Source organism: Microdochium trichocladiopsis (genome assembly GCF_020744255.1).
Source record: "Microdochium trichocladiopsis strain MPI-CAGE-CH-0230 chromosome Unknown B0I36scaffold_5, whole genome shotgun sequence".
Classification (NCBI taxonomy): Eukaryota; Fungi; Ascomycota; class Sordariomycetes; order Xylariales; family Microdochiaceae; genus Microdochium; species Microdochium trichocladiopsis.
In genome coordinates, this window is record NW_025763548.1 from 3,323,845 (window position 1) to 3,337,529 (window position 13,685).

The 13,685-nt window shown below is 55.7% G+C and overlaps 7 protein-coding genes across 7 annotated transcripts; 5 read left to right on the forward strand and 2 right to left on the reverse strand.

The window, feature by feature from the left end:
* Nucleotides 1-59: 59 nt before the first annotated feature.
* On the reverse strand, nucleotides 60-950 carry B0I36DRAFT_363304 (uncharacterized protein; the record flags this gene model as incomplete). The annotated part of the gene is made up of 1 exon (XM_046158785.1): nucleotides 60-950. The coding sequence occupies one exon, from the start codon at nucleotides 948-950 to the stop codon at nucleotides 60-62; it is 891 nt and encodes a 296-aa protein (XP_046013320.1).
* Nucleotides 951-2,138: 1,188 nt separating this feature from the next.
* On the forward strand, nucleotides 2,139-2,907 carry B0I36DRAFT_125281 (uncharacterized protein). Its single transcript, XM_046148103.1, has one exon. The coding sequence runs from the start codon at nucleotides 2,265-2,267 to the stop codon at nucleotides 2,823-2,825; it is 561 nt and encodes a 186-aa protein (XP_046013321.1). The 5' UTR covers nucleotides 2,139-2,264; the 3' UTR covers nucleotides 2,826-2,907.
* A 1,292-nt stretch (nucleotides 2,908-4,199) lies between these two features.
* Nucleotides 4,200-4,838, forward strand: B0I36DRAFT_125289 (uncharacterized protein). Its single transcript, XM_046148104.1, has one exon. The coding sequence runs from the start codon at nucleotides 4,283-4,285 to the stop codon at nucleotides 4,736-4,738; it is 456 nt and encodes a 151-aa protein (XP_046013322.1). The 5' UTR covers nucleotides 4,200-4,282; the 3' UTR covers nucleotides 4,739-4,838.
* A 2,150-nt stretch (nucleotides 4,839-6,988) lies between these two features.
* Nucleotides 6,989-8,312, forward strand: B0I36DRAFT_125309 (uncharacterized protein). The gene is made up of 2 exons (XM_046148105.1): nucleotides 6,989-7,795; nucleotides 7,871-8,312. The coding sequence occupies exons 1-2, from the start codon at nucleotides 7,214-7,216 to the stop codon at nucleotides 8,042-8,044; spliced, it is 756 nt and encodes a 251-aa protein (XP_046013323.1). The 5' UTR covers nucleotides 6,989-7,213; the 3' UTR covers nucleotides 8,045-8,312.
* An 863-nt stretch (nucleotides 8,313-9,175) lies between these two features.
* B0I36DRAFT_349687 (Alpha/beta hydrolase fold-1) lies at nucleotides 9,176-10,234 on the forward strand (the record flags this gene model as incomplete). Its single annotated transcript, XM_046156821.1, has 2 exons — nucleotides 9,176-9,670; nucleotides 9,890-10,234. The coding sequence occupies 2 exons, from the start codon at nucleotides 9,176-9,178 to the stop codon at nucleotides 10,232-10,234; spliced, it is 840 nt and encodes a 279-aa protein (XP_046013324.1).
* A 44-nt stretch (nucleotides 10,235-10,278) lies between these two features.
* Nucleotides 10,279-11,549, reverse strand: B0I36DRAFT_125320 (short-chain dehydrogenase). Its single transcript, XM_046148106.1, has 3 exons — nucleotides 11,386-11,549; nucleotides 10,888-11,323; nucleotides 10,279-10,819 (listed from the first exon to the last, which is right to left on the reverse strand). Exons 1-3 carry the CDS (start codon nucleotides 11,411-11,413, stop codon nucleotides 10,390-10,392), a joined length of 894 nt encoding a protein of 297 aa, XP_046013325.1. The 5' UTR covers nucleotides 11,414-11,549; the 3' UTR covers nucleotides 10,279-10,389.
* A 1,117-nt stretch (nucleotides 11,550-12,666) lies between these two features.
* Nucleotides 12,667-13,278, forward strand: B0I36DRAFT_363308 (uncharacterized protein; the record flags this gene model as incomplete). The annotated part of the gene is made up of 3 exons (XM_046158786.1): nucleotides 12,667-12,704; nucleotides 12,862-13,012; nucleotides 13,201-13,278. 3 exons carry the CDS (start codon nucleotides 12,667-12,669, stop codon nucleotides 13,276-13,278), a joined length of 267 nt encoding a protein of 88 aa, XP_046013326.1.
* Nucleotides 13,279-13,685: the final 407 nt, after the last annotated feature.

The window sequence follows — 13,685 nt, forward strand, 5'->3', positions numbered from 1 at the left end:
CGAACAGTGCTGGCTTGCGGCCGTGGTTCGTGTCAGCCCTACCACGGGACGACGACTTCTTATGTATCCCAATCCACAGCCGAGACTGCCACATTGGAGTACGTTGGTGGTGGTGTGCGCACACGACCCTGCGGAATGCAGCGGTCATTGGCCGAAGCTCGGTATGACGGCGGGTCGTATTCTGGCTTCTGTGGCACTGTTATGACCATCAACTCGTCGGCGACGTCAGCTTCGTCCATCTGGTCGCGCCTGTCCGCTTCGCCGCGAGCCATGGGCTGTAGGACAATGCTTGAAGACTGATCCCTACTGTTGCTGTTGTCCGAGGAGGTGTTTCCAAGGCCGAGATCAGAGCCCCTCGTGCTCGATGTGCCGTGCGGCGTCGCGGGCGGCGGGTGCGGGAGCCCGGTAGGATCACGCAGCTCACTGTCTTGTGTCTGTGATCGCCGCTCCGGCCACATTGCCACCACACAGCACAAGATGAGGAGCAACGGGCCCCAGGCGGGCATGGTGAGGACGGCGAACATGGCGGTCGTTCTGAACACCCACTTGCTCAGGAACTCTCTGAGCCGGGGGTGCTTGGGTCCCAGCAGCCTGATGGGCCACAGGTTTCTCCAGTCTATGGTGGATCGCAGGGACGAGACCACCGCCTCGCAGAAAAAGTTGTAACAGGGCCCGATGACGGCAACAGCCAAGAGGAGCGATATGAAAATCAATGCACCCAAAGCGAGCGCCTCGAGCGTATGGTCCCCCTTGGCGTTTTCGTCTCCGCCCGAACCGCTGTCATCCGTGTTGGTAGAGCTGCTCGAGTGTGAATTCAAGAGGAGAGTTGAAATGTAGAGGGCAGAACTGGAGCCACGAGCGACGACGGGTATCGAGGCGATGATGGTCGTGGTATTGCTGTTGACTGTATCGGCCAGTGCTCGGGCGAGCGTGCTGACCAGGGGAGCCATCCTTGTGTCGTGGTCCTGTACCGTCGTCTGGTGGTGTTGTTTGAGAATGAAACAAAATTTCCAATCAGTCCTTAGTGCAGAAAGACGTAACCCAGAATTTTTCCTGGTGGTGTTGAAAGTGTGACTGCCGGGTCTGTGGCGGCTTCCCCAGCGATGAAGAACGAAGCCTATGGTCTGCTTTGTTGTGATGGCAAAGGCGTGAGGAGTACCAGTCTGGTAATGTTATGAACGTCTGCCTCAAACTTGACAGGAGAAGAAGCCTGGCAGGTTTAACGAAACGATATGGTTCAGAGGAAAAAGAAAATGAGAAGCCTTGACGAAACAGTACGAGTCGATGGTCGGTAAATAACCTCCCGAAGTGCACATGTGAGATCGTAGGCCAGAAGCCGCCGCCGCCGGTGCGGCAGTGAAGGGGTTTCCCATGGCTGCTAACGGCGTGGGACGAGCGAGTGCGGGGGAAAATAGAGAAAGCTTGGTACGTCCCGGGTCTAGATAAAACGTGGTCGTGTACGTTAGGGTGTTCCAGAATGTTGTAGAGTTTGGTACGTAGCGGCGAAATTCCATGACTATCGCGGCAACGTTGCTCAATAGCGTTTCTACATCGATGCTGCCCACAAATGGCAGGCCATTGTAGATTGGATGGGCCTTTTTGATGCAGTGTATGATCAGATTTCAACTCAGTGATGTTTGACCGGACATTGGCAGGGAGGACAACGGCCATAAGCCAGATCATATATAATCTTATATACTCCACCGTCATCACCAATGTGAGAAGCAAAATGAAATCAGTGCATTAAAAGGTAAAAGTCCCTGTATTTAAGATAGAAGTCTGAATCTATCAAAGTCTAAAGAGTCCTGAGGGGGGGTAGTGTGCCAAGTGGAATTTCCCCAGTGACCAACTTTGCTAAAAGCTTCAACTTTCCGCTAAGAAGCATGTAGTCTCTAGCTGTTTCTTCTCCTATCCAGTAATTATGATACGCGAATTCATCCAGAATGCCACGAAAAGCACCACAAAATGTCGATCTGTTGATATATTACGGGTTGAACAAACGCAAACGGCTGTCAACTATATTGAGATAAGGTAAAAGGGGGCAGGCGAAGAAATCATAAGGACAGCTGATCAAGTAATGAAGGCACGCGTGTGGAATCGAAATCAATCTGAAGGATGTCGCTTTGCTCCATGCTGCCACCAGAACTCCTTCCTTTGAATCTCATGACATCAAAAGGCAAGTCACCATTCAGCCAAATTGGCGCCAACTGCCCTAGCCCACAAAATGTCCTAAAGTCAGACACTGTGCTACTGTCCATCCACGTATGTTATGGAAGAGAATATGTCCTTGCCGGCATCCTGCTCAATGTTCGTCCCCGTTTCGGTGCAAACAGCCCCTCTGCCGCGTCCCTCCCGCTGCCACCACTCGCACCACGGAACGTCATCTCCGTCATCCTACCCTCCACGGCCCACCAGTGCCTCCGGGAGTCGTTGTCGCCCTTGACAACGTACACGCCGGGGCTCACGGGCGGTCTGGAGCGATATGCTTCGACGTGGGAAATTGTGGGTGGAAGGCTATGAGGAGAGAGAAGGTGGTGCTCGTTGCTGAGCCGTGGCGGTCTTGTGCGGGCCGACAAAGGATCGCTGTGTCGGCGCAAGGGGATGGGCACTTCAATGGGAGGTTGGACGTGGCCGTTGCTCGACATGGGGATATTCTCCGGCTTCCCTTGAGTCTTGAGAACACATCCACTGTGCTTTTTGTGATGGGTAATGCATGGGGGTGGGAAAGTGTATGGCAATGGAGGCATGGCCGTGAAAGGATGACTTGGTGCCCACGTGGCAGTGACGAAAGGAAAGAAAGAATAGACGTAACGGCCGGCGCTTGAATGGCAGTAGCGTGGTGAAAGAGTTAATTGGAGCCTCCTTATAGGCTGCCACGACGTCTAGTGAACCTTGTCATCGAGAGATCTACTACAAAATGACTCAAGGCTAGATGGATATATAGACCTGGGGCGATCGAGCGGTGGTTCTGTTTGCTAGTTATGGGAAATGGGCATGTGAGCAAGAGCTGCCCACCTTGTCTTGTGACAATAACGGAGGTAATTCCGGGAGATTACTGCGTTGACCTCTAGCAACAACGATGTGGGCTCGGCCCTCCTGCAGACTGTGGCTTCACCCGCAGTGCTCGCCTCAGCAGTGGGGGTCAGAGATATGTCGCAGATCTCTCGATGCCATCCTACGGCTATCCCCCAACCCCCAAGGTTGACAAACACCCGCAAACAAGGACCTGAGGGGTCCACCCTCGTGTGGTCCCGGGAGATACATGGGTTGCAGCTTGGAACTTGGCTTTTGTGCCCTTGTTTAAGCTTATCTGTGGCTTGCAGCGCTTAGCATGGATTATGAGATGGGGGCTCTCCAGGCAAGTCGTAATGGAGGGTATCACTCTAGCTTTCTCGTTCGCGAGCGATGGGGTGAACTACCAGTTGCCTTATTGGGTATTCCGTGGATGTCGTCCCTCGAGAAGCCATGAAGGGTCTTTTCCTAACCAGAGGCATGCAAAAGCAGCATGCCGACCTCGTGGCCAGCCAGGTGTTTGTTGCACGACCTATTGGAGAATCACCTCACGGGTGGAGTTGACCTGACCGCATGATTCACACGATGCCATGACGAGGGGGTGGAGAAGCTCAGATTGGGGAAAAAGTCTTGTTTCTGTCGTCTTAGCTCGGAGGCTGTGCAGGAAAACGGGGCCATCGGGCATCTGACCAACAAAGGGCCCTGAGCTAGTTGCATGGGTTCCCCAGGGCGGATCGTCGGTCTCTTCTATCGAACGGCTATACTCCACCGCTTCCTACATATATGCGCGATATTTCGCCCTCTGTTATCCAGATACAACAACATGCTTCCCTCGCGACTGCTGGTGTCATGTCTTGCCTCGTGAACGCAGACCTGCACCCCTTGGCCTGCTACACCTTTTTGGCCTGGTATCCCCGCCGGCTGCGCGAATTTCCAGCACTGTCGCACACGACTTCATGCGACTGATCAGCAAGCTCGCCGATTTCATCTCCGGACGGACCTACCACTTCAAGATGAGCCTTTTTCTGACCATGCCTCTGCAGGAGCGCCTCGCGTCTTGTGGATCTCGTCACGTATCTTGCGAAGACAAACTTGTCATGTGAAAGGCAAGTCGAAGAGAGTTCACCCATGCATGCCTGTGATGAGGTAGCCGGTCCTTCGCCAGCTTGGAGGCGGAATGGGCGAGATCGACTGTGCACATGGCATTGAATTCTCCCGAATGGCCAGGACAATCTGTCCCCCGCACAGCGAATCTCGGTACAGGTAAGTGATGCTTACGACACGTGCAGGTAGGGCTGACCGCCAGTTCGTGACTCGTAATGCCCTCTGCGTGAAGAGGCCTTGTCTTACGCTTAGGTCATTTACTTTGTGCCGCCCGGCGATAAAGTATCGCATGGAGGAGGCCTCCCCCTCAAGCAAGATGATTACGTGCAGGAGTGTAGTTAGGCGAAGTCTGGGGTGCAGCACGAGATGCACGTGCCTAGCGGAGACATGTGCGTATTTCCCCTCTCGCTGGGATTTCCATTACGTCTGCGAAAGCGCGTACGAAGTCACACAAAAGGGACGCATAGCTAGAACAAGAATTCAAGATGGACATGAGAGCATTCTTAGAGCTCATCACGCCATCCCGCTCCTCCTTTGTCTTGCATTCTTGCCATATAAGCTTCAAAAGTCTATGCTTGCGACATCCCGGCGCTGTGTTTCACCATTGATCACGCTATACTAGAAACCGCTCCCCGCCAAACCTACCATCACGAGATTTCGACTAAGACCACTTCTCTTGACGCCCAGCTCCCCTGCACTTTACATCCTATGACTACATCTACTTGTTCGAGTACAATTCCCAGGCACTTCCCGCCTGTCAAATATCACTCTTGAGTCATAACCTACACCAGACAATCACAATCACGCTTTCAGAGCCCGGAATGTCCAATCACATTTACCACCACCACACTCCCGGACAAAACTCCGACGCCCTCCTAGCCTCTATAATCGGTCTCAGCATTCAGGACCCAGGCAGCAGCAGTCGGCGACCATCTGTCGCGTCGCACACTTCAGACTATAGCGCAGCCAACACTCCTGCGGCATCAGAATATACGAGTTTTCCCCCCTTTTCTCGACAGTCTTCGTTCTTCGGCAGCTTCGCTGCCAGCAACACTGGAAGTATAGGTGGCAGCAAGAGGAGCGGGAGCGTCAGCAGCTCGAGCTCGTACGGCGGTGGCAATGGTAGCGGGAGTATATCATCCATAAGCTATGGAGCTTCTCACTATGGCGCAGCAGAGACGGCGCGGTCGGCGTTAGATGATGCCGCGCTTTGTGCTGAGAGAAAGATGGCTCGCGCACCGAGGTTATCGAAACGGTGACTTGAGCTTCTGGTCTGTGGGGCGGATGGGGTGTGTTTGAAAAGACTTTGATGATTTACTTTGCTTTTTTGGGAAGAGCCGGGCGTTGGACGAAGCGAATTGAGTTGGTTTTATGGCGTCTATTGTTCATAAGTCATGATTGATGTAAAGCAAACAAATGAACATAAATTGTCCTTGTTCTAATCCTCTTCTTTTTTTCATGGCGTCTTGGTCCCTCTGTTGACGACCACCGAGCACGCTAAATCATGACACTACAAGTACGGGTGCTCCAAATGTCCTGTGTCCCTGTTTTTGTGTTTGTCGACGCGTGCTTCCAATAATGGCGGACCTTGGTTGTGGCTATAGATCGCTAGTTCTGTCCACGTTCACGAAAGCGACAATAGCGACACCTTGCGGCCAGGCAGAGTAGACTCAGTGTCAGTACTGGCGCACTCTCACTATGCCTTCGTCGGAATTTTCCGCAACGTAAAGGCGCTTCCGAGAATCACAAATTATAGGTTCTCGGAAGGATCATTTAAGTGCGAAACCAACGTAACGCAGTCACGGATCTGAAGCAATCACGCAGGCCCTTGATCGATATACCAATCAGGTGATAGCGAGGTAGGTGGTCAACTTTTCCAACTCTTTTGAACTATTCTATGCGTTTCGCTGCGCTCGGATGGACCTCGTGTATACCTTTCAGGGCTCATTCTGAGTGGATCTCAAGAACCGCTCTCAACACAGAGTGATATTGTCCAACTCCATTTGCACTCCCTGCCCACTTCAATGCCTCACCAGTTACAAGCCCATCGACAAAAGAAGTTCCCCATCAGCGGGCTGTTGGTTGCTTGCGCCCCAGCAAGACAGCGACGTCTCTTGTTGGTAGAACATGAATCTGTGTTATCTTCAGGCTCGCTGGTCTTCGCGCGGGACTCGAAAAATGGCCAAAAGGAAGAGAAGAGCCTGCCCTAGAGAGCCTTGCCGAACCACCCATGCGCCGTCGCAGCGAGCCCGTGACCGTGTTCGCAAGGGCTCGATCTCCGATCACAAAACCAGGGCTGTCATATGACCACAACGATAAAGAAGCCCTTGCAAGTGAGGACAGGCCAAAGGTGACCTAGCACATACTTGAGCAGATGGTCAGTGGCCGTATCGGGAATGCACGTTGACGTGGTAGCAATGAATCAAAGTTGTGTCTGGGGGAGGCGCCATTGGTGCGGAGAGTGTTCCGAGGCGCTGGGGTGGTTCTGGAAAGTTCCAACGGTGGTCTCCTCCTCCTGCCTGTGCGGATCATGCGGACGCCAGGCCAACACAAACCTCCACCAGCAGGCGGCCACGATGCACTTGTACCCAAGCATTCCAAAGCCTTAAGGGCTGTAGGAGCCTGCACGCGGCGCGCATCGTCTAGTCAATTGTCCTTCGAGCTGTTTCGCGGCGGGAGCCTGATCGTCCAGTACAGCCTTCATCTTCGCGACGGCCCGCTGCCCCACGGTAACCCCCCATTTGTCAGCTCGCCTACTTCAACGAGATTGCGAGTGTCGTCCAGGACCGACAACTCACTTCACTCCGCCCTCATCGCCCTGATCGGTGAAGTGAGAACAGCAGGTGCATAAGGCTGTATCCAAAGTCGTCTCGCGCTCTTTTCTGTGGTCGTGCAACATTCATTTGCTCGAGTCACAAGCCACAACCAGCAACGCCCGGCTGAGATGGCAGGAGACACGGCAAAGGCCGACCAGCTCAAAGCTGAAGGCAACAAGCATTTCCAAAGCGGCAACTGGGTCGTCGCCGAGAGCTTCTACTCCAAGGCGTGAGTTTTCGCCACTCCTGACAGCACTGGAACTAGTCACAGTCACGGATGGATGACTGACGGCCTACATCCCCACAGCATCATTGCCGATGATACAAATCCGGCTCTCTACACCAACAGGGCTATGGCTAGGCTCAAGCTCCAGTATTACGACGAGGCCATCACAGACTGCCAGGCATGCCTGCGCCTTAACAAGAGCAGCATGAAGGCCTACCACATCCTCTCGCAGGCGCACCAGGCCCTGAGGAACTTTGATGACGCCCTGGACAACGCCCTCAAGGCGCACGCTATTGCCGCAGAGACCAATGACAAGTCCCTGTCTCCCATCACGTCCCAGGTCTTGACCTGCAAGAAGGAGCGCTGGGATCATCTCGAGAAGCGTCGCATCCGAGAGGGCCAGGAGCTGGAGAACGAGGCCATTGCCCTGATGGAGCGCGAGCGTGATGCGATGGTCGAGAGTTGCAGCGCGGATGACGAGATTGAGCGCAAGCAGATCCAAGAGGAGTGGGATGGCAAGATCAGCCGGTTGCGCGAGACGTTCGAACGGGCACGCGCGGACTCTGAGAAGCGTCGAGAGGTGCCAGATTGGGCGATTGATGACATCAGCTTCGGCATCATGGTTGATCCGGTGGTGGTGAGTGCCTGCTGGTCCCTGTTTCTGTTCGTTAGACATGGAACGTCCGAACTAACATGATGCTCACAACTGCAGACCAAGACTGGCAAGTCGTACGAGAGAGCATCTCTCATGGAGCACCTGAGGAAGCACCCGAGTGATCCCCTGACGCGCGAGCCCCTCCAGCCAAGCGAGTTGAGGCCAAATCTTGGCCTGCGGCAAGCCTGCGACGAGTTCCTGGCACAGAACGGCTGGGCAGTCGACTGGTAATGTGTCAGGCGCGAGCCTCGTTGTATGCGCAATGCTGTTCCTTCACTGGCTTGTCAGCATATGAAATCTCCAGCGCGGGTAGGCCCCCGAATGTCTTAGCACCTAACGAAAGATCGGCCCCTTTCTTTTGCCATCTCCAGCCGCTTCTCTAAGCTGAACTTTCCTTGGGGATTAGGGGGTCGGCAATGGCCCTCGTGTTGATATTAGCTTGAGCTGCCTGGGTCCGGCAAGCTGGACTAACTTCTTGGATTCTCTTTGCGGCAGCACTTCATCTCATCATGGTCCGGCGTTTGGCTGTTTTAAGCGAGCAATACAACATCCCCATTCAATCTATATGTTTGAATCGTGTTGGATCCACCAAGGCAGTGTGCAACGAAATCCTTGGGCCCGTCATCGAACCCCCTTGTCGTGCCACCCTCTGTCCACGTGCATCATCAATATGCCACCGGAATGATCTCGGGTGGAGCATGAGGATTCAGGTCGTCTACGCCCTTGTGAAGGAGCTGTTGTGAGTGAGACGGCTGTTGTCTGGTGGTATGGCCCACTCTTGCCTATCCACAGATGGTCGAGCATCCCAAGGCCACGGAGTTAAGTCTCTTCTCCAGCGCGAGGTGCTTTCGCGTCAGCGCCTGCGCGCAGCCCTGCCACTGGCAACCCGTATTCGTGCGGATCCGCGCATTGTCTTTTGTTACCGATGGCTCCTCATCTTCCGGTTCTCGCCGAGAATGATTGTGTGCCTGTGCACGGGGATGCCATTGCCGCCGTCATCTCTCGGTTTTTTTTTAATCGTAGCTCATGTGTGGCCCGGATGATGCTGCTCAAACTGGGCAACTGTTATGCCTGCTGTGAGAGTGAGTAAGCGCTACCAAGGCCGGCCCGAAACTCTGAGTTCCGTGACTCAAGTACCAACTGCAACGCCCGTATCTAATTGCCCTGTGAGCACTTGTACTTTAACACGAAGAGCAGCCCATGAGGAGCTAAACCTTAAAAACTACCCCAAGGCCATTCCCACGTCTTCTTCTGCTTGACGTGTCACCCTGACGACCTGTCTCTCCCTTTTGATTTCCCGCTGGGCACGAAAAAAACCCGAGACCTATCAGTCAGAATCCCCGAAAAGTCAGGTACTTGACAATGGCCACTACAATCACCACAACAACAGCAGCAACACCAACAGTCCTCCTCGTGCCCGGCTACTGGGAAGGCCCGGCCGCATTCCAGCCTTTATCCGATGCGCTCTCCCGGGTCGGCATCCGCGTCTCCACGGCATCACTGCGGAGCTCGGGACACGCCGACCCCCCGGCTCCTGGTGGCGCCACCGGCGCCGCCGGCACGGAGGTGGGACAAAGGCGCTGGACTCTGGCGGACGACACGGCCGGCGTGCGCGAGGCGATCCAGCGCGCGGTGGACGAGGATGCGGGGGAAGCAGGGGTCGTGCTGTTCCTGCATTCCGTGGGCGGGGTGATTGGGAGCAATGCGATGGAGGGGCTCGATTTCGCGGCCTGGGCGGAAAAGAGCAAGAGCGGGAGCAGTGCTGGTGGTGGTGGTGTGAGGAAGATCATCTTCTGCGCGGCTGGGGTTGCCCCGGAAGGGTTCGATCAGTTCGGCGGGCCGTTTGTGGTCGAGCATGTAAGTCGATTTCTTTCCTTCTCTCGACTTCTTCCTCTTCTTTAGCCACATCTTTTCACGATTGGGCGAGTTTGCATGTTCTGTGATGCGCCGAGTTTCACAGAATAATGATAGCGTATTTGTGATGCCTTTTTCGTACGCGTAATCATGCAGCATGCAAACATCCGGAGCAAAGGTTCCCCCTGCGCTCACATCAAAGCATTTGTGTTGCAACGCCAGGATGACGAAAACGGCACGTACTGCACCTGCCGCGACGCAAAGGAGCTCTTGTTCCACGACCTGCCGCCCGACCAGGCAGACCGGTGGCACAAGGAGCTGCGGGTCCAGCCGACCGTCAGGCACTGGGCTTCCTCGGGGCCGGTGGCGCACTGTGGCTGGCGTAACGTGCCGAGCACGTATATCCTGTGCGAGCAGGACCGACTCATCCCGACTGAGCTGCAGGAGGCCCTGGCGGAGATGGCCGGCTGTGGCAAGGTGGTCAGGCTGCAGGCTGGGCATTGTCCGTTTTTGAGTATGACGGACGACGTCGCGAGGGTTATTGCGGAGGAGGTCGAGGGACTTTGAGGAGGTGGGAAGAGTGAGAAAAAAAAACCGAATGGTACGAATCACGGGCCATTATTGAAAGAAAATGAGAAGACATTCGCCTTTTCTGCTTTGTTTCCATTCATAGACATTAAGTATAGCCGACTTGGTTCTCCCACGGAACATACACACACGCTCTAACCATTGACAATGGTGCCACCGTTGCAGTGGATGGTCTGCCCGCTGATCGCCGAGCTTTCCATCGACGCGAGGAACACGACACAGGTCGCAATCTCGCTGGGCTGCGCGGGCCGGCCCATTGGCGCGGTGAACTGCTTCTGCGCGTCCTCGCTCATGGTTGCCGGGATCAGGGGCGTCCAGACAGGGCCCGGGGCGACGGCGTTGACGCGGATGCCCTTGGACACGTACTGGTTGCTGAGACCGCGTGTGAAGGAGACAATGGCTCCCTTGGTCGATGTGTAGTCGAGCAGGTCCGGGCGTCCGATGTAGGCGTTGATGCTGGCGTTGTTGATGATGGTAGAGCCCTTCTTCATGTGCGGCAGCGAGTACTTGGAGAGGTAGAAAAAGGGGTGGATGTTGGTGTTGAAGGTGTGAATCCACTGATCTCTGTTGGCCGTGTGGTTAGCATTACTTACTACCCAAGTTCATACGTCTCAGAGTGCACGGATGCTTACTCGGAGAGGTCCTTGATGTCCTCGACCATCATCTGGTAAGCCGCATTGTTGAAGAGAATGTCAATGCCGCCGAGCTTGCTCAACGCCTCATCAATGACCTTCTTGCAGTTCTCCTGCTTAGTCAGGTCGGTGGAAAGCAGATAACACTTGTGACCGTTAGCCTCGACGCGCTTCTTGGTCTCCTGGGCATCATCCTCCTCCTCTGGCAAGTAGACGATGAAGACGTCGGCGCCTTCCATGGCAAAGAGGATGGCCGTGGCCCGGCCAATGCCAGAGTCACCACCGGTAATGACGGCGCGCTTGCCCTTGAGCTTGCCGCAAGCCTTGTACTTCTGGTAGCCTCCGTCCTCGGTGGGGAGCTGGTCGTACTGCGCCTCAATGGGCAGTTTTGACTCCTTGCCGGGGAAGTCCTGGTGCGTGACGGGCACCTTGTGGCCTGTGAGTGTTGTCAGCAGCGAAGGTTCCGCGTGGTCGGCAAGCTATACATGGATGACGGACCTTGTTGAAATTGGGACTTGTCACTCATGATGGCGATTTTTTATCTCGAGGGTTTTCAAACTTCCAGGGTGTTCTGAGTGCTGGAGAAGGAGTCTGCCTGGTCTGCGTGGGATCGTCTCTGGGATGGGAACTCTGGCTCCTCATATACGACGAGGAGCACCTCGAGCTGCCCCTCTTCGCCCGTGCCTGCCCGCCTGTCATCGTTGTTGACGAGCGGCGAGGCAGCGGGCGGAGCGATGCTCCGGAGTGCAGCTGGCGGAGGGCAGTGATGACATCACAATGGAGCAGGGCGGCCCGCATCATGATGACACCTTTTGGTAATTTGGCAGGCGCGCCGAGCATCTCGATGCGCCTCTGTGCAGCACCTGCAGACGGCACAGCCTGAGCGTCAGGAATGACATCTCCTCCCGAGTGCCTGACGCCTGCATGTGCGCAGCACAACGTAGCTAGTGTGTCCCGGAATGCTGCAAGCTCAGCTGTCCCGGCCCGGCCCCGGCATCCCTGCCGCACGGCTCCGTAGTGGGGCGGTTGCGCCCGGCACGGCGACGGTCCTGGAGAGGGGAGCCGGGCTCAGCACCGTCTTTTATTTGCTTGTATGTACCGGGCATGAAGCAATTGGCTCTGGCGACGGGTCGTGACAGGAGCCCAAGAACAGTCAATGAGGGGATAAGGAGGCGTTGTGTGGTGGAGAAGCAGTCCTACAACTGCTTTGTTTTGCAGCCGAAAGTGCGCCGCCAGCACGATAGCCCTGCATCCATTCTCGAGGCCTTGTTGAGATTGCTGGACTGCATGAGGCGCCGCTGCGTAGGATGTTGTGTGTTGAGGACAAGTCTGATGCTGCTCTTTGTGCGTGCTGTGGAGGTCGCAGAGGGATATCCTAGGATAGCGCATCTCCATCCGCCACAGCAGCTTCCACGGCAGCACGCACGGGCCAGACCCACGCCCTGCCAGCCCAAGGCTGCAGCGAAGCGCCAGACTGTAGGCGCCACCCACTTGCACCAGGGGAGCTCTTACGTCGTCGTGCCAGTCCCAGCACGCCAATCCTGTCAAGCACCCACCATCATCAACCACTCCCCAACCACGATTACCTCCATCATCATCGACGTCGCCTGCGCGCCTTTTGTCGCTCTGTTCACACCTTCAGTCCCGCCGCCTGCTCAACTCGCGCACCGCTGCATCGTCACTCCCCGCGCGCGACCTCTCGCTGCGCGCCTCCTTGACCACAAGGGCCTTGCGACAACTTTTCCTCCCTCGAAGCAGCTCTCCTACAGCTTGCCCACCATGAAGCCCGTCGTCAGTTCGATGCAAGCCTGGTCTTGGTCAGTTCGCCCTCTCCGCTGCACAAGCTTCCCACACATCCGCCGTGGCCGTCGCTGCTGCCGCTGCCGCCACTGCCGCTGGCCACAAGGGCCAATGCCGCCCATAGCGAACATCTCGAGCTAACCTCCTGCCTGTCGTGCCACGCCGGACAAACAGCGTCGTCATCTCCGCCTTCGCCATCGTCATCCTCTCCTTCCTCGCCACCTTCTTCGCGCGATCTCACGAGGAGCTCGTCGGCAGCACCAAGGACCCTGAGGACGGGCCCGCCGTCGCCAGCACCATCTGGACGGCCGTCATCATCTACGCTGTGCGTGTGCATTCCTCCTCCCACCCAATCCCATCTCCGACGTCCTTTACATCCTCGCCAGGCTCCAGGCCATTGCAATTCCGAGCTTGTGTAATGCTCCGGTGCGAGCGTGCCTGGGGGGAATATACACGAGACAGAGACGCACACAGAGGGACCAGCTGCTAACATTTCGTGATCTTTCGTGACAGGTCTTCCTGGTATTCTGCGGCCTGCAGGGGTATCTCCACGTGCGCGAAAGCCGGCGTGGCGCGATCGCCCTCCGATGAGAAGCTCGCTCGGTGTCGTGCATGTCGCATACAGCAGCGCCTCCGCGGCTTTTTGGTCATGCCTGTCCTTATCCCTCGGGTAGCACACGGAAGATGCGCATCTCGCGGAGAAAGCGCGGAGGACAAGTCAGCATGCGCAGAGTTAGGACATGACAGGTCCACCAAGGGCAGAGAGTTTCCGTGGGCTGTCAGAAAGTCTTGGCATGTGTAAATAGATGGGAATCATAGGCGTTGCATATTGGAATTCTTCTTTTATTTTTGTTGTGGCTCAATCGAATCCGTCTCCATCGGCGTATCTGGCAAGCGCACGCGACGGACAAGAACGAACGCTATCGCAGTGGTGCTCAGGACGGGGAACGTCAAGGTCCAAATGAATCGCTAGAGATGTGCTTTGCCCAAACCCTTCC